The sequence below is a fragment of the Phoenix dactylifera genome, chromosome 3 (genome assembly GCF_009389715.1).
Source record: "Phoenix dactylifera cultivar Barhee BC4 chromosome 3, palm_55x_up_171113_PBpolish2nd_filt_p, whole genome shotgun sequence".
Lineage (NCBI taxonomy): Eukaryota > Viridiplantae > Streptophyta > Magnoliopsida > Arecales > Arecaceae > Phoenix > Phoenix dactylifera.
In genome coordinates, this window is record NC_052394.1 from 11,448,552 (window position 1) to 11,469,968 (window position 21,417).

The 21,417-nt window shown below is 41.7% G+C and overlaps 1 protein-coding gene across 2 annotated transcripts; it reads left to right on the forward strand.

The window, feature by feature from the left end:
• Positions 1-530: 530 nt before the first annotated feature.
• LOC103722797 (protein BONZAI 3-like) lies at positions 531-12,894 on the forward strand. Of its 2 annotated transcripts, none has more exons than XM_008813481.4 (16): positions 531-1,190; positions 3,477-3,524; positions 4,955-5,103; positions 5,179-5,227; positions 6,389-6,445; positions 6,807-6,983; positions 7,066-7,200; positions 7,304-7,365; positions 7,462-7,561; positions 7,655-7,769; positions 7,863-7,939; positions 8,043-8,180; positions 10,597-10,761; positions 10,840-10,953; positions 11,194-11,290; positions 12,474-12,894. In XM_008813481.4, exons 1-16 carry the CDS (start codon positions 1,023-1,025, stop codon positions 12,602-12,604), a joined length of 1,782 nt encoding a protein of 593 aa, XP_008811703.2. In that variant the 5' UTR covers positions 531-1,022; the 3' UTR covers positions 12,605-12,894. The 2 variants fall into 2 exon arrangements, with proteins under 2 accessions (XP_008811703.2, XP_008811704.2); XM_008813482.4 differs by lacking the exon at positions 531-1,190 and adding an exon at positions 1,212-1,659.
• Positions 12,895-21,417: the final 8,523 nt, after the last annotated feature.

A 21,417-nucleotide genomic window follows, 5' to 3' on the forward strand; every position in this document is an offset into this window, starting at 1 on the left:
CCGGTGGAAGAAATCTAATGAGGAGGAGAGAAGTTAAATAGGCAAAGTCTCCAACTTCTAGATAAACTCGATTGCCTTAGGAGTCCTCGATTTTTCACTAGCTTTGGAAGAGGAAGACCTTCTTTGCTGTTTCGTGCCATAGGGCACGGTGGCCATAAGCCTAGCCTCTTCAGGCCGACCCACAGGCCCAAAGCAAGTACGAGCCGGTCAATGAACTAGACTCTAATTAAATAATAAAATATTTTATAAAATAAAAAATAAATTTATCGGAATGAAATTTGAATATTGGTAGGAAAGTTATGGACTTAGCCTTGGGTCTAAACTATATTTATTTTTTAGTCTTCAGGGCAAACCTATTTAAAATTTTATATTTTCTCTATCCAAGCTCCGCACATGATCAACTCTAGTCCGAAACTAAACGTGTACCCATACAAATACTAATTCAAATTCAATCACAAACTTTAAGATTGACCTGCTCTAAAAAAAAAAAAAAAAAAGAAGTATGTGCTTCATTAGCTTTTGGTCCACGTAAGCTATAGACTGAATATGTAAACTTTACTATTTTTATTTCAGTCACCGGTCAAATACGGTTGGATAGAAAAAGGAGTTAATAAATTGACCTTCTTGGTCCTACATGCTTCCCATGAAAGAGTGCGTTCGCCTTCCCCTCCTCCCCCCAAAAGTTCCCACCAAACTCGCCTGTAATACACCAAACCCTCCCTGGCTGATCGTTTACGCTGTTCCCTGAACGACTCAAAGCCCAGTCATATACCAACTCGGAGATTTCCTTGCCTGCCGGGCTGCCACCCCTTTCTCCCCAAGAGGAAAAAATAAGCGCAGAATCTTCTCCACCGCGTCGTTCTGATTCCATCACTCAGAGATGCATCTTTCATCGTCTTTTCGTTGCTCTCGCCTCGCAAATCCAACGTATTCAAGGAGTATTTCCGAATTCCGAAGTATATAAGAAAACGGACAACCCCGGAAAGATCAAACAGCGAAGTCGACGAGCGCGAGAGGACGGCATGGGCGGGTGCTTCTCGGACGTGAGCGGCGGCCAGGCGGGGGTCGGCGTCGGTTCCCGTGGCGGCCTCGCCGGACCACCGCCGGAGACGGCGCAGCAGGAGCGGAACGACGCCGTAGACCACTTCCTCCATACCCGCGGCCTCCGCGACCTCTACATCCCCCTCGAGGCAAGCAGCCAAAAAAACCCTAGCTTTTAAAAGATTTTCTAGATTCTACCCAGCGTATCGATCTTTATGAGCCAAAGTCAATTCTTGATGGGATATTATCTCTGTGGGGCCACATGTTTGTGTATGTGACCGACTGTTGATTAGGATGTTGTTGGCTGGTAGAATCTTTGGTAATTGTTGGTCAATCTGTAGGACATGAAGGCGTGCCTGGAACCACATGGTGTTTGAGACACCGAAAGGTGAATTGAATCTTATCTGATGTTTGTGGTTCGAGGGTTCTCCACGTCGTTCGCAAGGGGTGTCCGCGTGGATGGATGTTGAAGTACAGAACTAGAGATTGCTGCCTTTGTTATTGTTGCTGGTTTAGTGAAAGAAAGGACCTTTTGGGCTGTTAGAGGCTCGATGAAGGATATGAAGCTGGAATCTGATTGCTTCTTCCTATACCAGATGCATGTCGAAATCCCACCATGTAAATTATACAAAATATAAGCTTTTGGGCCATTAGAGGCTTGACATAGGTTACGAAACTTGAATTGGTTCAACTGTTAGTTTATCAAATACATGCCGAGGTTTCACCATGTCATTATAACTAGTTTTTTGTGGATAGCATCCCTTATGCTAGTTGCTGTGAGGTTTCTCTTATGGTAAGTGCAGTGATTATTCTGTAAGTGTGCATAAACCATTATTATATTTAAAAAGGACAAAATTTAAAAATTTAAGCTTTTACTTCATGCTTGTTGTGAGCATGCTGCATAGAATCCGCAAAATCTGCGTGCAGCCAGGGAGGTGCAGTATGCTTATGGAGGCCACTGTTTACATGTGAATAAGGGTTATTGTTTGATGTCCTTGGTTGGAGATTGGTGAATTGGGTTGTTCAGGGCCTTAAATTTTGCTAAGCCTCCCTCCGACACGCCATCAATTTTGATCTGATTTTTAAGGAGTGGAAGAAACTCTATTTAGAATAAGCACCTTTTATTTTAGTCAAGAAGGTTGATTTAAAAAATAATTTCTTAAATTAGAAGTAAACAACATGGTAAAGTGTGAAGATGGTAAATAATTTTGGTAAGTTGCAAGGGGCCTAGGGAGAAGTTTGAAATATTGGCAAAATTGAGGTTAGTGAATTCTTGAGAAGTATGCAATGGGTTGTGACTGTATTGTCTCATTGACATCTTAATGGATGCGTGGAGAACATGGGATAATATGTTTAATTTTCTTTACAAAATTTGAAGTAATGTTTTGAAAACAAGGAAGATGCTTGACAAGTGAAGAAGTGATCATGAAAATATATCTTATTTTCAATTGTCAAAATTTGCTTTTACATAGTTTGTCTTGCTTTGACTCATTTGAGAACTTTTGCTGGAAGTTTTTCTTCATAATTCCAATTTTGCATTGAATGAGATACCCCTTGGTGCATCCCTGGCATTTCTACAGTCAAGACTCCATAAAAAAATGAAAAGAAAATAATGATAATAAAAAAAATATGCGCTTAGATGGAGGCTCCTCAGTAGCAATAATCTTCCTAAGGGCTTCTTATTTCTAAATTTCCTCGAGAGATCCTCAGGAGCAATAAAAAAATGTGTGCTTAGCTGAAGGCGGTTACCTATTGAAACATTTATCAGGGGTGATTGAAATTCATAGTACAATTCTCCCTAAGTGATGACAATCAAATATTTTTATGGATAAAAGATACATATGATTGGCAATTGTTCAGATGCACCTGTTCTTTGTGTCGTCGAGTAAACAGCTAGCATCATCCTATCTTTTCTATATAAACTCTGCACATCGTTGTTTGTGATTCATTTTGTAGCTTCAGTTTGCTTATCATTTGGCATCTTTCTAACATCAAGTCTTCATATTTGATGAGATTACGTATCACATATGAACAAGATAAATCATCGCCCAACCAGGATGAATGATATTAATTTCCTACACAATTAATCATGATCCTCTAACTCTTTGTGAAAAAGCTGTCAGGAACTTTGATCGATAGATTAATTTAAAGCAATTAAGTATACAACCATTACATTGGACCTGTGGTGCAAAGCTACCTTTAGCATTATTTTTGCCAAATCTTTGCAAATCATTAGGGCAATGTGACAGCTAATAGAACATTAATCATCATTTATCTTTGTAGTAAATTCCCAACCAAATTTTTTTGTTACCTAGAGTTTTTTTATATGATCAAATCATAAATTTTTTGTTAGTACCACTGCTGAATTTGATTTGGTATTTGCCCTTAATGACTGCTCCTTGCATCATTTGTCTTCTTTCTTATTTGTTTTCTAGTTATCGCTATCTGCCTCAAAGTTGCGCAATCTCGATGTACTTTCAAAGGTATGCTTCTCAAATGTTATCATTGCATATATTGCACTACAAGAACATCTTGTATTTATAGTAAATATTAGTTACTAAACCATGCTTCTTGTTTAATATGTATTGTTCTGTCACTCTTCCTCATAGTTATTCATGGACAATTTTGTCATATTTTAATTCCAGATAGTCTTTTGACAACTTGCAGGTTAGTGAGCTTTGATTTGTTTTTGTTTGCTTCATCTAGGGCCTCTCTGGCTGCTAGTAACTGAAGTTGTTAAGTCAATGGAGTTGCATGGAGATTATACAACAATTACTTTAGTTCAAGCTGGAGTATCAATTCTTCAAATATGTGTTACTGGTCATATTTCAAGTCAAACGAATGTTTGTTAAAGACAATTCCTACATTTAAAGATTTCTTCGTTTTGCAATGATTCCACATTAATAGTGAGGACCATTCATATTCTTTCTAGGTGGCTTTATTAGTGGATGATGTGCTTAGCTGATAATGTGGTTTTCATTACATGCCTTTTAAAGTACAACTTCATGCACTAATGATTGGATTCAGATCCTCCCCAGCCTCGACTTGGACTGGCGAGGGCATGCCTTCCAATCGCAACCGTCGATAATTGGCGAGATGGCGAGATTATATGGAGCCCACGCTAGCACATGGGGCGGCATATCCCATCAAATATAGTGGGCCCCATCCAGTCATGGCCTTTGCGCCAATTGTGGACAGACGTGATTGGAAGAGAGACCCTCTCCAGTCCAGATTGGGACTGGAGAGCATCGTGATCCCCAATGATATGGGGGTTGCATTTGTCCATGGTGTAGCGTCTGAGACATGCGTATCCATGTCATGTTGTGGTCTAGGATGCTTATGTCCAAGAATGCGCACCAACAATGTTTAGAATTTTTGTCTAGAAGTAATTGCTGTCTGATATTTTATCCAAACATTGTGAATGGAGATAAACTAGTTTAAGAAAAAGTGAATTTTTAATAAAATTAACACACACACACATTCAGTGATTTAGTGCTCGAATTTTTATACAAAACCTATCAAATAATGGATTACAATTCAATTTAATTTTTGCTTGTTCTTTATCTCGATTTTGTGTTGCAAGAAAGTTTTATTGCTTCTTTGTTATCTTAGTTATGCGAACTTGTCATAGAGGCTAGAGAGCCATAACTGTGTGGCAGATGACACCCCTGCTTTTGTTGTTTATATCATAGTTATCCTTGTAACTTTGTGGGAAAAAGCAACTAACCAATCAGTCTATACCATCCTGAATATTAATTTTAAAAAAATTAAAAATAAGTCTAACTTGATTTGTTTATTTTTAAATATTACTTCAAACTTTTTCTAGATATTTTTTTAGTTGATTGACAATTTTGTAATTTTTCTTCTTGGTGTTCCTATTTCCATTTATATTTTATCTTTGGCTTTTTTGTAGAGTGATCCCATGGCAGTAATCTATGCAAAGAAACTAGATGGAATGCTGGAAGAACTTGGACGCACAGAAGTAATAATGAATACATTAAATCCTGTTTGGATCACAAAATTTACTATCAACTATCATTTTGAGATTGTCCAGCCATTGGTGTAAGCTTCTCAAAATCCTATACATTGTTGCAGATGTTGCATAGTCTTATACTGATATATTATTTCATATATCAGGTTTCGAGTTTATGACATTGATACCAAGTATCATAACACATCTGTTAAGGTATTTGACTTTCTTTTTCTCCCTCCTGAGGTGATTAGATGGCACTCCTGGTTTTTGTAACATGCTATGAGGGACTATCCTGTTTGAAGTTTTCTTTTGCTTCTATCTTTTGTATTTCTTCTTGCTGAAATGTGTGAGAATAATCCTTAGCCCTTATTATCATGCATTTATAGAAATGTAAGGTCCCACTGGTTTTGTGTGTTTTTGATCTTTGAAAACATTTCGTGCTGTTCCATTCTGCTGGGTTTCCAGTAGACTCATGGTATAGATTTTTCTGGTAATTTGAGCTAGGAAGTCTTCAATTGGATTTGACAGAGCATTAGTTAATTAACTGATTGATGAGGACTAGTTTTAGTAGTTGATCCATGCTTTCCATAGAGCTTATAATGTCCATGATCAATATTATTGTGATTCAGACATGATTTTCTGAATCTTCAAAAGAATTGAGATCCAAAATAATTGTAATCTGATGTCTTCTTGATTATAAAGATTTAATATGAGGACTTCAATTTAGTAAGTTCATGGAATAATGCAAATTAATTATGACATGCTTCTCTAGAATTCTTCTCCAAGTTCTTCTTTTAACTAAATATTTGCCCTAATAGCTTTCATCCATACTTGGATTCTTTTTTCTTTTTTTTTCTGACAATGCTATTGGTTGCTTAAATCTGTTGGAGAAATTTCAGATTTTGATCACTTAGTAGTGTGCTGGACAAGGACAATCTGATCTGGACTTCCCCAGCAACGGTATCAACTGATTAGTCTTTTCCCCATTCATATGAGGGTTATACTTAGTGAAATAATCGGCCTAATAACAACTGATCATTTAGTAGTGTGCTAGAACTTATCAGGTAGAAGCGAGAGCACCTTGTAATTGTTATTTGGCAGGATATGACTATTAGTTCATCCAACAAACAAAAATAATTGGCTATTTGACTACATTTTTCTATGCCTAACTAGTTTATGGCTCCTAGTTGAAGAGCTCTAAGATGACCATTTTTAGTTTGACTTTGAAAGCCTGCTAATGTTGCCCATGCCTTAATTTTCATGAGTAAATTTTATATCACAAAGTACAATTATGAATTATATTTTTTTTACATTAAATAAATTTATTTATTGTTCACTTGCATTCAGAAATTCACTAGCTGTGATCTTCTACAGATGCTGAAGTTGAATGAGCAAGACTATCTTGGAGAAGCTTCTTGTACTCTGTCAGAGGTTGTACAATCTCTCTCAAAGGAACTGTTTTTGATTCTATTTTTTGAACATGGGCAGTAGGTTCAGAAGCTATTGATGAAACATCCCATAGGCATATGGAACCTAACTTCTGCTAAGACATTCATTTCAATGCTCAGATTCATTTGTTTCAATACTATATGGATAGTAGCTAAATCATGACATTATTGATGTAAATTTTATGTTTTGAACAAACTATAAAATATGAAATATACAGTTTGTCCTTATGTTACTGAAGTTGTACCTATGTTCCATATAGTAACTTAGTAAGATACTTCATTTCTGTAATATCTCGTGGAATGTGTATACTTAGTGTCTATGATCTTTCTTTTCCTTTTGACAGATAGTGACCAAACGTGATCGAAGTTTGACACTTAAACTAAAATACCAGAATCGCCCAGCTGATGCTCATTTAGGGACAATAACTGTCCATGCAGAAGAAACAGTTGCTTCAAGGGCAGCTGTGGAGATGATACTACGCTGCTCTCGCCTAGAAAATAAGGATGTGTTCTCCAAAAGTGTATGTATCATAAGGCTCCTTTCTTCATGCTAGTTTAAGTTATATTTGGAATATTCATTTTGATTAGTTCTTTATTATCTAGGATCCTTTCTTAAGAATATCCAGAATTGTGGAGAGTGGAATTTCGATTCCTATATGCAAAACAGAGGTGATTAATAACAATTTGAACCCAGTGTGGAAGCCTGTAACACTGACTATGCAGCAATTTGGAAGCAAGGCAAGCTTGGCGCATCTATTGGAGTATCAATGTTGTGTAAAATAACATCTATTTATCATGGGCATTATTATGGCTTTGGTTACTAATTTTTGGTTGCTTGCAGGAGAATCCATTGATTATCGAGTGTTTTGATTTCAATGCCAATGGCAAACATGAACTTTTAGGGTATGGCTTGTGATAAATGACAGGCAGTTTTTCACATTTTCACTCTGATCCTGATTTGAGATTTGCAAGTTATTTACTTATCAAGTCTTCCAACAGAGAACTTCAAGGAAGCATGGCAGAACTTGAAAAACTTAGCAGGGAAAAGATTGGAGCACACTTTTATGTTCCATCTTCTGTCCGTCAGGGTCACAAAAAGGTGATTAGTATCTACATCCGCTTTACAAAAATTTTGGTGGTTCTAGATTTACATGCTTGTTAACTAGCATTCATTTAATCTATTCTGTTTCAGATGCTGAAGGGACAGCTGTTTGTGGATAACTTCTGTGAAAAAATTCAATATAGTTTCTTGGATTATATTTCCAATGGATTTGAGCTTAATTTCATGGTTGCTGTAGATTTTACAGGTGCTGTACTATTACTTGCATAATTGTATTCGGTAACACATACTTTATGAAGGTAGCATTCTTTGCTTGCTGCTGAGATTTTTGTTTGTTCAGCTTCAAATGGAAATCCTCGATCACCTGATTCCTTGCATTATATTGATCCTTCTGGTCGATTGAACTCATATCAACAGGTTAAGAAAAAAAATCATTTTGCATTTCTAATGAGTTATCTTTAAGGCATCCTCTATTAAGGTTTGAATCTAATTCAACTAGTTTTTTTTTATTTTTGAACAGGCTATAGTAGGGGTTGGAGAAGTTTTACAATTCTATGACACTGATAAGTGCTTTCCTGCATGGGGTTTTGGAGGAAGGATGAGTGATGGGTCTGTATCTCATTGTTTTAACTTGAATGGAAGTCTTGATGAGTGTGAGGTAAGTTGAATTCAGTTTTCTCCAACTTGTGCTTATCGTAACACCCCTTTCTGTTCTTCTGATATTTTGTCTTTTATTGATGTAATGCTTCACCTTTTAGAAAAATAGATCATATAGTGGTAACTAGATTGTTGTTGTTTTACATATTCATTTTTCCTTTTAAATATTTGTTAATGATTGGCGTGCTTTGTGTTTTTCTTGTTGATTGTCTCTGATTTCTAGTGACTGAATTACTTAATTCATATCAATAGTGAAAATAATGCATTTCTTTCTATGCTTCTTGCATTTCATGATTATTAAAGCCTAGGTCAAGGCTTGAGATCATAAAAACTCTTTGGAAACCTGCAGCATGGGAGATATGCTCGTCCTTAGGATTGCATTGCTAAAATGCGTGGTATGTTTCTATGCTTTTAGTATCTAGATCTAACAGCTATGAAGCATGGACTGGACATGATATAGGATACAATATGATACAGATGTGCTGATATGACAACTTCTGTAAAAACATGTACATGACAAAACATGGATAATATGATATGCTATGACCCTTATCCATAAAACATAATGGTTAATCACAATAACATAGCCTATACTCCATATAAGAACATCAACATTTAGAACTTCATTTAGTGATCATTTAAATCCATAAACCACAGACTATGCTCCATTCAATGACATCAACATCATAAACTCTAAAATTGCCCATCCATTGTTTACATCATTAAAAGGTCAGCATCCATGAAAGAAAAAGAAGAAAGCCCTAACCATCATCCCTGGGGGTATCGGTGAATGTATCCAAGGCATATTAGGAGCCTCTTTTTCATTGAAAGAATACACAAGAAACTACTTAAATATGCAACATGTATCCTAGCCTTATCCAACATGTTTCCAAATCTGATACATACTGCAAAATACATGACATGCCAGTTGAATATCTGTGTGTCTTAGTCGACAATGTAAGCACTAAAAGCCCATGATTAGACTGCTAATGAAGGAAAGGTTGTTGGAATTTGATGACAACTTAATGATATTATTCAGGCAGCACCCTGTCATTTTAGTTAAAAGTGCTTGTGAATGTCAAGAACAAAACATGGAAATGACTACGCTATTCTTATTAGGGCATTAAATTAAATTAACTAATATAACTAGTTGAAAGTTTACAAATAATGTGGCACTGAACACAAATAAAAGCATGAATACCATACCAAAGGATAGAAAATCAGCATTCTGATAGAGAAAAACAAGAAATCTAGTAAGAATTGAAGAAGAAGAGTGGGAGAGGGTGCATGTATCAACCACAAAAGTTTGCCATCTGATATAATAATTTCAGAAATCTACCAACCACCATTCTCATCAGAATGTATATAGGCCTACAACAAAATATGAGCCTAATAAATGGTGATTTTTCACAGCATAACTAGAATAAAAAACATATCATCTTGCCTAGAGAAGCTCCAAAGATTGAATGCAAAGCAAAGATTGATGTAATAATGCAAAAGTACTTAGCAAATGCAGAAAATAATATAAGCATGGTAAAAGGTAATTAAAGTGACGTTTGAATAAATACTTATGTCAATGCAGAAGGCATAAAAGAAAATTACATTTTTTAGATGGAGTCTAGATTGCAACTTTGCAGTAATCTACTAATATTGTATAGTTAATGTGCAACATATGACTGCCCAATACTGATAACTTTTTAATAAAGTATAGATTTTAAATGTATTTACATAAAAGATATGACAATATCACGACTTCGCCCCTTGTAAACTTACAACTAATCATGATCAAAAGTTCTATGCCAGCAAATATCACAGTTTCTGGTAGTGTAAAAAGGTTTGCAACCTGCTTTGTAGACTTGCATCAGGGATGCGTCTGGGTAAAGGGGTAAAAGTATCATTGTGCCATTCAATTGATGTCTTCTTGTCATGATTTGTTATATTATGGTGTATCCTATCAACTCATTCAGCTTTCTGTTGACTTAATAGTTGAATTCATACCGAAACTGGTCTTAGAGCCAAATTCATGCAGGCTGTCTGCAGAAACTAGACGTATAGTTTCCAGGTATTTGAACTTGTGAAATTACACGATCCTGGTAAGCAGGGCTATGGCCTAGTTGTTGCACCTCTCTTGCTAGGAGGATGCTCCATTTTTGAAATTCCAGGAAATTTACCTAGATGTTTGACATGGCTTCCACTATCTCGATGAAATGCTTGGTGGCACTCCGCTGTTACACAAAAATGAAGGGAAAAAAGGAAATCACGATATCCTGCTTTACCAGGACAAGTGGTGTTATAAACTTACAATTGGCCTAGCCACCCAAAAAATGCAATATCCACATGGGCTCCCTCCGCTTTAGTTTAGTTTGGACAACCAGGAATTGTGTTTTATCGGCAATTTGCTTCTTTTCTTTCTACAGGTTGTTGGAGTAGAGGGTATCATGTCATCATATGCAATGGCGTTGCATAATGTCATGCTTGCTGGGCCAACTTTATTTGGGCCTGTCATCAACAAAGCTGCAGCAATTGCTAGCAAGTCTCTATCTCATAGCCACAACAAATACTTCGTCTTGCTTATAATCACGGTAAATGGTGAATTGCAATATTTTATTCTTGTTTTCTCTTGTCTGTTTTTCTTGATTAGTGTTCTGCTTTCTTTTCAGGATGGAGTAATAACTGATGCTGTTGAAACCAAAGATGCTATTGTTAAGGCATCAGATCTACCCTTATCAATTCTTATTGTTGGAGTCGGAGGTGCAGATTTCAAACAAATGGAGGTATGAACAATCATTCTCTAATAACTTGATGCCAAAAGTGTTGCCTTTTGCTTAACAATAGTGGTAGCGAAGTTTAAATATTGTTATCTAAGGCCCTTCTGAAAGGAAAGTTCGAGCTCCCTTTCCATCTGGCATTTAGTGGTGGCTAAAATTCTGTGGTTTTCTTTCAGTTTTATTTATTCAACTGACCAACGGTCTGAAAAGTAATCAATATCCACTCTTGACCTTTTGTGTATATAGATTCTTGATGCTGATAATGGAAAACGATTGGAGAGCTCCACCGGACGGATAGCTACACGCGATATTGTACAATTTGTTCCCATGCGGGAGATGCAGGGTGAGTAACCATGTCTTCTTTTCTTCTTCAGTTATGGGACCTCAGAGCACAAGTTCACCTATTTTGCTCTGATGGTAAGGTCCAACAGGAATAGAGAGATACTCTTTTTGGGGTAAACTAAAAGCAATGTCACAATTACTAAATATTTATATAAATACTGAGCGTATAATCTGGAGAATTGAAAGGAAAAGGGAAAAAGGCACTAAGCATATAATCTGGAGAGTTGGAAGGAAAAGGGAAAAAAGCGATATTCTAAAGGAATTATCTTTTGTACATATTTCAAATCTCTCTTTCTAACTTGTTCTATGGTCCTGTATTTCCATAAAATTCTTAGAAGGGCAATATATATATATAAGTATGAAAAGAAATCTATGTTTATGGGTTTTTAAATGTGCATAGTAGTTATGTTTTAATGGGATTTCTACATGTTTCTTTTTAAACAAAGATATAAAAGCTACTTATTAGGAGATAAGAAGGCATGTGAATAATGAAAGACTAACAGCTTTTCAGGAGCTCGGCAATAATAGGAAGATCATATACTTTGAAGGAGGGACAGGGGGAGGAGGTGGGAAAAATAATTATGCGAGATCTAGGGGAGGCCAGCCTTGTAGATTTTAACAACATATATGTACTTGTACACTTTCATTATGCAAGGGGGCACTTCCCCTTCTCAGCCCCATGTGGCTCTGCCTCTGAAGGAAATAAAAGTAAATGCAAGGTTTAAAATTGCTATTATTGGAGTGCTATTGACAAAAAATAAGGACCCCTTTAATTGCATTTTTTCCATTTTTTTGTCCTCTATTTTCTCTATGTAAAATCATATTACCAGATTTTTGTTTCGTTTCGAGATCTTTTATATTTGATATAACAGCGGTTGTGATTTTTGGAAACATGAAATAAATCTTGTGACCCTTCTTTTGTTATCTCTTTTTCACTTTTATGAAAAGTAAACAAGTGCAATTACCTAGAATTTCTAAACCTTTTTTTTTTGGAAACTGTTTCTAGAAACAGACGAAATTCAGCGGTCAGACATTTTATTGATACTGATACTGTTTTTCTGTGTTTTGAAGCAGAAAATAGAAACAGAGTGGAATCGAAAAAGAGCTCTTTTATTTTTATTTTTTCCTACGTCTATGTGGTATCTCCTGTTCTCCTGCTGAGATAATCTGTTTGTTGGTGACAGGAAGACAGACCTCCATCGTTCAATCACTCTTGGAAGAGCTGCCTGGGCAATTCCTGACATACATGCGGTGCAGGGATATCAAACCAATATTTGCTCACCCTGCTGCAACTTCTGCATGCCAACCAAACTGACTCCAAATGAGCCAGAATTGGACTCTGAGCTAACAGTGACCAGTACCATAGTTCTTGCAAAGCTTCTCTAACTACTTACAGTCTACATTTTCCCTGTCGATACATTGTACAAATTATAGGGTTTGGTAATTTTTGATGAGTGATGATATTTGTTTTTACGTATGGCAATTAATAGCCTATGCAAACCTGGTAATGTAAAGTTCACCTTGTGGATTGATGGCCTTGATACTGGGTGTTTTGAATGGATGACTGTGATATCAATTGGAAAGGGATTATACAGTTGTTGTGCAGCAGGGAATTAAAACAGTCCTTGTTCAGCTATGTGATTTCAGGACAGGCATATACAAACACACGTAGACATACACACATATACACCTATAACTATATATATATATATATATATATATATATATATATACAAAATGGTGGCAAGTCACTGCATATAATTGATAGAAATGAGACTAGGAGAGCATAGCATGCAGGAGGGGTGCATGTTGACTTCAGGTTATTAAAATATCTGGTGCGACGGTTGCGCCCCATAACATTTCCCTCATATAAAGGTATGTGCTCGTGGATGTCTGACCACTATAGAAAAATCGGACACCGATGCTTTTTAATATATATACCGACACAAAAAAACATTGGTAATTTTATTTTCGATGTTTTTTAAAGCATCGCAAAAGCGTGGATTATGCTACCGTCGAACACCAATTTGATGATGCTTTTAGTTCGCATCGTGAGTTATAATAAACGTCGGCGCTTATAAGCGTCGCTGATTGCCGACGCTTTTTAAAAGCGTCAGTGATGAAGCGTTTTATATTACCGACGCTTATTTGCATCTCTAATTAACGACACAAATAAGCATTGCAATGTATATATTCAACGACGCTTTAAAGAGTCGTAAGAGTTATTTTTTAAAAAAAATTATTTAAAAAATTTTAAACCTCTGTATACAAATATAGACACCAAACACATATACAACAGAAGTCATGTAATAACATGTAATATCAATAGAAATAGAAAATATTCATATTGTCAAATATAATTATATTTACATTGTCTATTTACATTTACAATGTGCTTCGAAAAACATAAAAAATATGCATATAAAACTCCTAAAAAATAGTCTAAGAGCTATCAAGGGTTGATGGCATCATCATCATCATCTCTACGAGTATTGGAAGTATCAGAAACCTATAAGAAAAAGATAGAAACTTTAGAAGTTCAAAATACAAAAATCACAAAATATTATAAATTATTAAGCTCATACAAAAATATATGATAATTATATAAAATATTCAAATAGATGTAGTTATTTATCTGAGGGACAAACTTATGCAACAAAGATACAATCTTGTCAAGCTGAGCCCTCAAAGATTGTATCTCTGTTTAATGGCGTTGCCTCATCCCTCCATCTCTGTCTGATGGCTCTGTCTCATCTCCTCCATTGCTGCCTTCAGATTACAAACCTCTACAGTGCTACTAGTATGTCTAGCATCTTGGGTATATCTCTGAGTAAGCCCCTTATATCATCTTTTCCTACATGATTTTTTTCCATGTTATTGGATCCAAAACTAGATGTGTGTTCTATATAAGAGGATTAGTTATATGGAGATAACAATATGGACTCTCTATGAAATACCCATTCAGTATAATCTTTTAGAAAATCATTCCAAACTAAATATTCTTTAATAGTTTTTAGAGCGAGAAAAGAACAATTTACATATTTTCGACATGGACATAAAATCTTCTTGTTCATATTAGATTTCTCAAAAGCAAATTTAATAAAATTCAGAACTCCATCCAAATATTCTTTATTGGATCTCGACTTATTTATCCAATTTTTGTCCATTCTATTAGAATACTGATTGAATTACAACTTATCTACAAAAGATAAATAAAATTAAATATTTAATATACATCTCATAAAATTTATAAGGAAAAGAACTTAGCAACTGACATGCACTTTATAAACTTTGATTGCAGTATGTTTGCTCCGAAGTACTTAATTACAGTAAGCATGTGGAAAATTTAACACCATAAAATAACATCTTGATAACTACCTAAGTATAGATTTATACTTTCAATAACTATGGGTTTGCCGGTTGGTTTATTGGCATCCCCAATTATGCCATTCCATCGTAATTTTTAGAGAGATAGATAGATAGTCTGCCCATTTGATTTGCTTCCCAACAGTGTACTTACTTGTGAGAGACTTTGTCATGCATGCATGCTAAGAAATACACACGTCAAAGGCATTTGTTATGTTATGCTGGACCCTGCTTGCTAACAACCAGTGCATGCGCGTGTGATGGATCCGACAATAATCTACATCAGTGGCATTCAATATATATAACAACTCCTGAGCGTGGAGTAACAGAGTACAAACATGGTGCCAAATGAACAACTGGTCTTGTAAGACATGAAGGCAGCAAAAGCATTACCAGATCCTACAATACATGACTAAGACTTGTTCAATGGTGGATCTATGGTGTGATTGCCCAAGGGAGAAGGTGAAGGACTCAACATCTCAAAAAGTTTCACCCTTAGCTCAGCCTACTTGGAATCATGCTGAGAATACTTCAGAGATAATCAGGTTTATTCCTCTCTGTTGGGGGAAAAATTCCAAGTCATACCGCCACGGAGGCGCGCGGCCAAAGGGTGCCGACCAGAGAGCACCAACCAGAGGGGTGCTCGGCTAGAAAGAGCCGACCAGAGGACGCCGACCAGAAAAGCGCTCGATTAGAGGGCGCTGACCAGAGAGGAAAGAGCGCGAAATAAAGGCGCTCGGCTAGAAGGCGCTCGATCAAAGGGCGCCGACCAGAAGCATTAGAAGCGACCCCGCCACAGGGCGCCCCATTGGGCGACCAGCTCGGCTCGGCACCCCTGCCGAGCCGATTGCCTTGACCAGATGTTCAACCCCTGCTTAACCCCCTGAGGGACTTGACAACTCCACTACAACCTGCTGCTATCTCTAAGCCGTCAAGGCATAAGATCTCCGCAGGTATTTGGCACGACCTGCCATTAATGCATGAGACCCCCTCAAGTCTCCGATGCACTCAGTCATTTAATGAACACGGCTCAAGACGATCTCCGGATCACTGAACCATCAAAGCGTATGGCTCTCCCTGACCGCCGGTTCACTCGGTAATAAATGCACTTACCATCCATGGACCCCGGGCCTACCACGGCCGGCGGTTCAACCACTCCAACAGGTTCGATCGACCGTGACAACTCCCTGGTTCCGGTCTGATTCGGCCTCATATTCCACTACGCCATTAATGGGCCAAATCGTGCCCAATTATTACAAAAGAGGACAAACTCCCTGTCACCTCCCGGGCAACATAAAATCCCTCTATAAAAGGGAGCTTGGGAGGAAAGAAAGGGCCGGACTAGGACGGGAACACAAGTAAACAGCACAGACACAATTGAGCACAAAATCCTCTTCATCTTCTTCACTCTCTGGCTTGCTCTCTCCACATATTTGCCCCCTCTGACTTAAGCATCGGAGGGCCGGCGCCGGGGAGCCCGGCCACCGGCTTTTTTGCAGGACGGGACAGGATAGAACGCACTCTCCTCTCCGCTCTCTCACACCCCCCAGGAGGGCACAGGAGGACGCAGCCGGCCGGCGCACCGCCGTCCGCAGGCCATCCCGACGGATCGGGGCATCCCGTTGTGGCGGGGCATCCTGACCGTGGTCAGGGTAGGAGAACGAGCCGAGCTCGTTGGTCGATGGAGAGCGCACCACGAACTCACGAACATCTTCAAGGAGTCCACGCAGGTACTCCATCATCCCGAGGCATTGGGGCATCCCAACCGTGGTCAGGGGAGGAGAAATAAACCTGACACCATAAGATAATCAGGAGTGTCAGTGAGCTCAAAATAAGTACGCAGACCATCATAAAATGAAATTCACAGAATGAAATTCATAGTTGAACAATGGGGGACCCCTTGGGGTTTTATTGATGGTACACGCGGAGATTTTCAGAGTTCCAGCTCCGCGGAATGGGAGTCCCATCTAGAGACTCCAATTGATAAGTTCCGGGTCGGCGGATGCGCGTGACTCGGTATGGTCCTTCCCAATTCGGGGCCAGCTTCCCTTGCTCAGTTGGTCGGGAGGCTTCAGCCCTTCTGAGGACAAGGTCCCCCGGTCTGAAAGATTTGACCTTGACCCTGGCGTTGTAGTACTGAGCTGTCCTTTGCTGGTACCTCGCCATACGAACTCGGGCGGCCTCCCTTGTTTCCTCGATCAGGTCGAGGTTGCTTCTGAGCCGCGAAGAGTTGGAGCTGGCGTCGTGGTGCTCGACTCTTGGAGAGGGAAGCCCAATCTCTAGTGGAATGACGGCCTCCGTCCCATATGTTAGGTTGAAGGGAGTCTCGCTGGTGGGGACGCGGAATGTGGTCCGGTAAGCCCACAGGATATTGTATAGGTCTTCGACCCATTATCCTTTGGATTTGTCGAGCCTGGCTTTGAGACTCTGCAAAATAGTACGATTTGTTACCTCGGTTTCTCCGTTCGTCTGAGGGTGCGCGACCGAGGTAAAGCGATGGTCAATGCCAAGCTCGGAGCAGAACTCCCTGAAGTGGATGTTGTCGAACTGGCGACCGTTGTCAGAGATAAGGATGCGGGGAAGCCCGAATCTGCAGATAATGGACTTCCAGACGAAATCCCGCATCTTCTGCTCGGTGACCCGGGCGAGGGGCTCGGCTTCTACCCACTTTGTGAAGTAGTCGATGGAGACGACCAGGAACTTCCTTTGCCCGGTGGCCAGTGGAAATGGCCCGAGGATGTCAATTCCCCACTGGGCAAAAGGCCAAGGGGAGCTGATAGAAGTCAAAGGAGCCGAGGGCCGGCGCTGAACATTGGCGTTCCTTTGGCACCGGTCACATCTTTGGACGAAGTCCATAGCATCCTTCTGGAGTGTCGGCCAATAGTATCCTTGGCGTAGAATTTTGTGGGCCAATGCTCGCCCTCCCAGATGATTTTCACAAATTCCTTCATGGACTTCGCGCATGGCGTAATTAGCCTCCGTTGGGCGGAGGCATCTGAGGAGGGGAGATGTGAAAGATCTCCGATACAGCCTTCCCTCATATAACATGTATCGGGTGGCGGAGCGCTTGATTCGGCGAGCCTCTCGTTCATCGGTGGGGAGGACTTCGTCTTGCAGGTAGCTGGTGAGTTCATCCATCCAGCTTGGCTCGAACTCAGTGCAGAGGGTCTGCTCAGGCTCGTCTGTACTGGGCTTTTGGAGATACTCCAGTACTACCGTTTTGGGAAGCTCGCTCATGCGAGAGGACGCCAGCTTTGATAGCTGGTCGGCCCTGAGATTCTCCGACCTGGTAACATGTTGAATGTGAAAAGAATCCAGGATCGAGGCGAGATTCCGTACCTTCTGAAGATACTTCTGCATGGTCGGGTCTCTGGCTTCAAAGTCGCCCACAATTTGGTTGACGACGAGCTGAGAATCACTGAAGGCCTTCAAGTCCTTCACTCCTAGCTCCTTGGTTAGCTTGAGCCCGGCGACAAGCGCTTCGTACTCCGCCATATTATTGGAAGCGGGAAACTCGAGGCGCAAGGCTTGCTCGGCGACCACCCCCTCCGGGCTGGTGAGGATAAGTCCCGCTCCACTACCCCCGAGTTTGAAGAGCCATCGACATGCAGAGTCCATGTCAAACTCGGAGTCGGCTCCGTTGGTGGCTCAAGCTCGGGCTCGGCCTCGTCCGGTATGATGCACTCGACTATAAAGTCTGCGAGCGTTTGTGCTTTGATCGCCGGTCTGGATCGGTACTCGAGGTCGAATTCCCCGAGCTCGATGGCCCATTTAGTGATTCGGCCCGCACGGTCTGATCTCTGCAAGATCTGCTTGACCGGCTGATCGGTCAGTACGGTCACTGTGTGGGCTTGGAAGTAGGGTCGGAGCCTTCGAGCTGAGATGACCAGAGCATAGACAGTCTTCTCCAGCTTGGAGTATCGGGTCTCGGCGTCCCTCAAGACCCGGCTGGTGTAATATACTGGCTTTTGGAGTTTACCCTCCTCTCGGACCAAGACCGAGCTTACTGCTACAGGGGAGACAGCTAGATATAGATAAAGAAGCTCTCCCTGTTGAGGCTTTGTGAGCAGGGGAGGGGAAGCCAGTAGATGCTTGAGCTCCTCAAAAGATTGCTGGCACTCGTCCGACCACAAAAAGTTCTTCGGCTTCTTGAGGGCTGCAAAGAATGGAAGGCAGCGCTCGGCCGAGCGGGAGATGAATCTCCCGAGGGCTGCGACTCGGCCTGTGAGCCGTTGTACCTCCTTGACCGTCTTGGGAGGCACCATCTCTTGGAGGGCTCGGATCTTCTCTGGATTGGCCTCAATTCCTCGTTGTGTAATGATGAAGCCGAGGAATTTGCCGGAGGTAACCTCGAATGCACATTTAGCTGGATTGAGCTTCATCTGGTACTTTCGGAGTGTGGAGAATGCTTCATTGAGGTCGGCTATGTGGTCTTGCGCCACCTTGCTTTTCACCAGCATGTCATCCACGTAGACCTCCATGTTTCGGCCTATTTGGTCTTTGAAGATCCGGCTGACCAGCCTTTGATAAGTTACCCCGGCATTTTTTAAACCGAACGGCATCACTTTGTAGCAGTAGGTTCCCCCGTCGGTGATGAAGGCTGTCTTTTCCTCATCTTCTGGCGCCATGCGGATCTGGTTGTATCCGAAAAAGGCGTCCATGAATGCCAGCAGCTCGTGACCCGAGGTGGAGTCCATGAGCTGGTCGATGCTGGGGAGTGGAAAGCTGTCCTTCGGGCAGGCTTTATTCAGGTCGGTGTAGTCCACGCACATACGCCACTTTCCGCTGGCTTTCTTGACGAGGACCACGTTGGCGAGCCATTCCGGGTAGGATATCTCCCGGATGAAGCCGGCTTCAAGGAGCTTGCCGACCTCCTCGGCTGCTGCTCGTTGTCGTTCAGGGGCGGCGCCTCGCTTCTTTTGTCGCACGGGCTTGCAGGTCGACTTCACCTGAAGCCGGTGGACCATGACCTCCGGATCTATCTCCGGCATGTCTGCAGGCGACCATGCGAAGACATCCATATTGTCCCGTAGGAAGTTGACAAGGCGACTCCTCTCGTGTTCGCCAGGGCCAGAGCCGACCTGCACGGTTAGCTCGGGAAAGTTCTCTCGTAAGGGAACTTGAATTAACAACTCACCAGGCTCTACCCGCTCTTTCTGGGGGTTGACCCGTGCCTCCATAACTTCAGTTGAGGGCTGGTCAGTTGTTAGGGCAGGTACCTCGGCTGGTCGTCTTGCCTCGTGGGTCGCTAGGTAGCATCGCCTTGCCACCATTTGGTCCCCTCGAACTTCACCGATTCCCTGGCTGGTGGGGAATCGCATCAGCAGGTGGTGAGTCGAGACCACTGCTCGGAGGGCGTTGAGTCCTGGCCTTCCGAGGATGGCGTTGTAAACCGAGGGCAGGCGTATTACAAAGAAGCTCATACCCACGGTACTTTCACGAGGGGCGAGCCCGGCTGTGACCAGAAGGTCGATCTCGCCCTCTACTGGGACTGAATTCCCAGTGAATCCAACTAACGGGGCATTCATCCTCCGTAGTTGCTCTTTTGTCATCCCCATTTTACAATAAGCACTAAAATACAAAACATTCGCCGAGCTTCCATTATCAACCAGGATGCGTTTTACATCAAATTTATTTATGATCATGGAGATGACCACGGCATCATCATGGGGAGTTTCGACTCCCTCTAGATCATCATCTGAGAAGGAGACGGCTTCAGAGGTGCGCGGGCGCTTCGAGGAGGCTTCTTCCCCTGAGGCCTCCCCAGCCGAGGTCCCGCCTCGGATAGTGTTGATGACGCCGCCGATGGGCCTGTTGGCATTTGAACCTTCAGGCTGTGCTGCTCCTTCAGCGGGCTTCTTCCCTTCACGCCGGCCTTGCACAAACCGATTGAGCACCCCTCGGCGGATGAGTGCTTCGATCTCATTTCGGAGCTGGTAACACTCCTCGGTATCATGGCCGTGATCCCGGTGGAAACGGCAATACTTCCGGAGATCACGCCGGATTCTGGTGTCTGGCTTCGGAGATGGGAGCCAGATGCAATTCCGACTCTCAATCTCCATGAGGATTTCAGCCCGAGGAGCATTGAGGGGAGTGTATTTTTCATACCTCTCCTCGGGTGCACGGGCCCGTAGTGGGAACCTTAGGTGGAGTGGTGACCTCTGCTGTGGCGGTCCCCTCAGTCGGGGTGGACTCTTCGGGCGGGGCGGATTCTTAGCTTGTCGCGGAGACGGGCTTCTGGGCTGGCCGCGCTCCTCGCGGCGTCTCTTCTTGGGGTTCTGCTCGGTCCCGCCCCGCCTAACTGCCACGGCCTCTTCCGCCTTGGCGTACTTCCGCGCCCGAGCGAACATTTCGGTGAGGTCCGAGGGGAAACTCTTCTCGATTGAGAAGAGGAACCTGTAAGACCGGGATCCAGTCTTTAGCGCTGACATGGCGATTGACTGGTCAAGCTCCCGGACCTCCCATGTTGCGGCGGTAAACCGGTCCAAATACTCCCTGAAGGACTCTCCCTCCTTTTGCTTAATGTCCAGGAGGGAGTCGGACGTCCGTCGCTGGGGCTGGCTGGCGGCAAAGTTGCCGGCAAACTGTCTGCCGAGCTGCTCAAAGGAGGAGACAGTACTCGGCTTCAGCCCGGTAAACCACAGCCGGGCTGGTCCTCGGAGTGTCGCCGGAAAAGCTTTGCACATCATGGCCTCCGAGGCTCCTTGTAGGGCCATTAAGACCCGGTAACTCTCCAGGTGGTTAAGGGGATCAGCTTTGCCG

What these genes read in the sequence shown, in the direction of transcription:
- LOC103722797 (XM_008813481.4), top strand. Translation starts at nt 1,023, where the DNA reads ATGGGCGGGTGCTTCTCGGACGTGAGCGGCGGCCAGGCGGGGGTCGGC. An exon ending in ATCTCGATGTACTTTCAAAG is followed by an intron (nt 3,525 to 4,954) that starts GTATGCTTCTCA and finishes GCTTTTTTGTAG; the next exon opens with AGTGATCCCATGGCAGTAAT. An exon ending in ATCATAACACATCTGTTAAG is followed by an intron (nt 5,228 to 6,388) that starts GTATTTGACTTT and finishes GATCTTCTACAG; the next exon opens with ATGCTGAAGTTGAATGAGCA.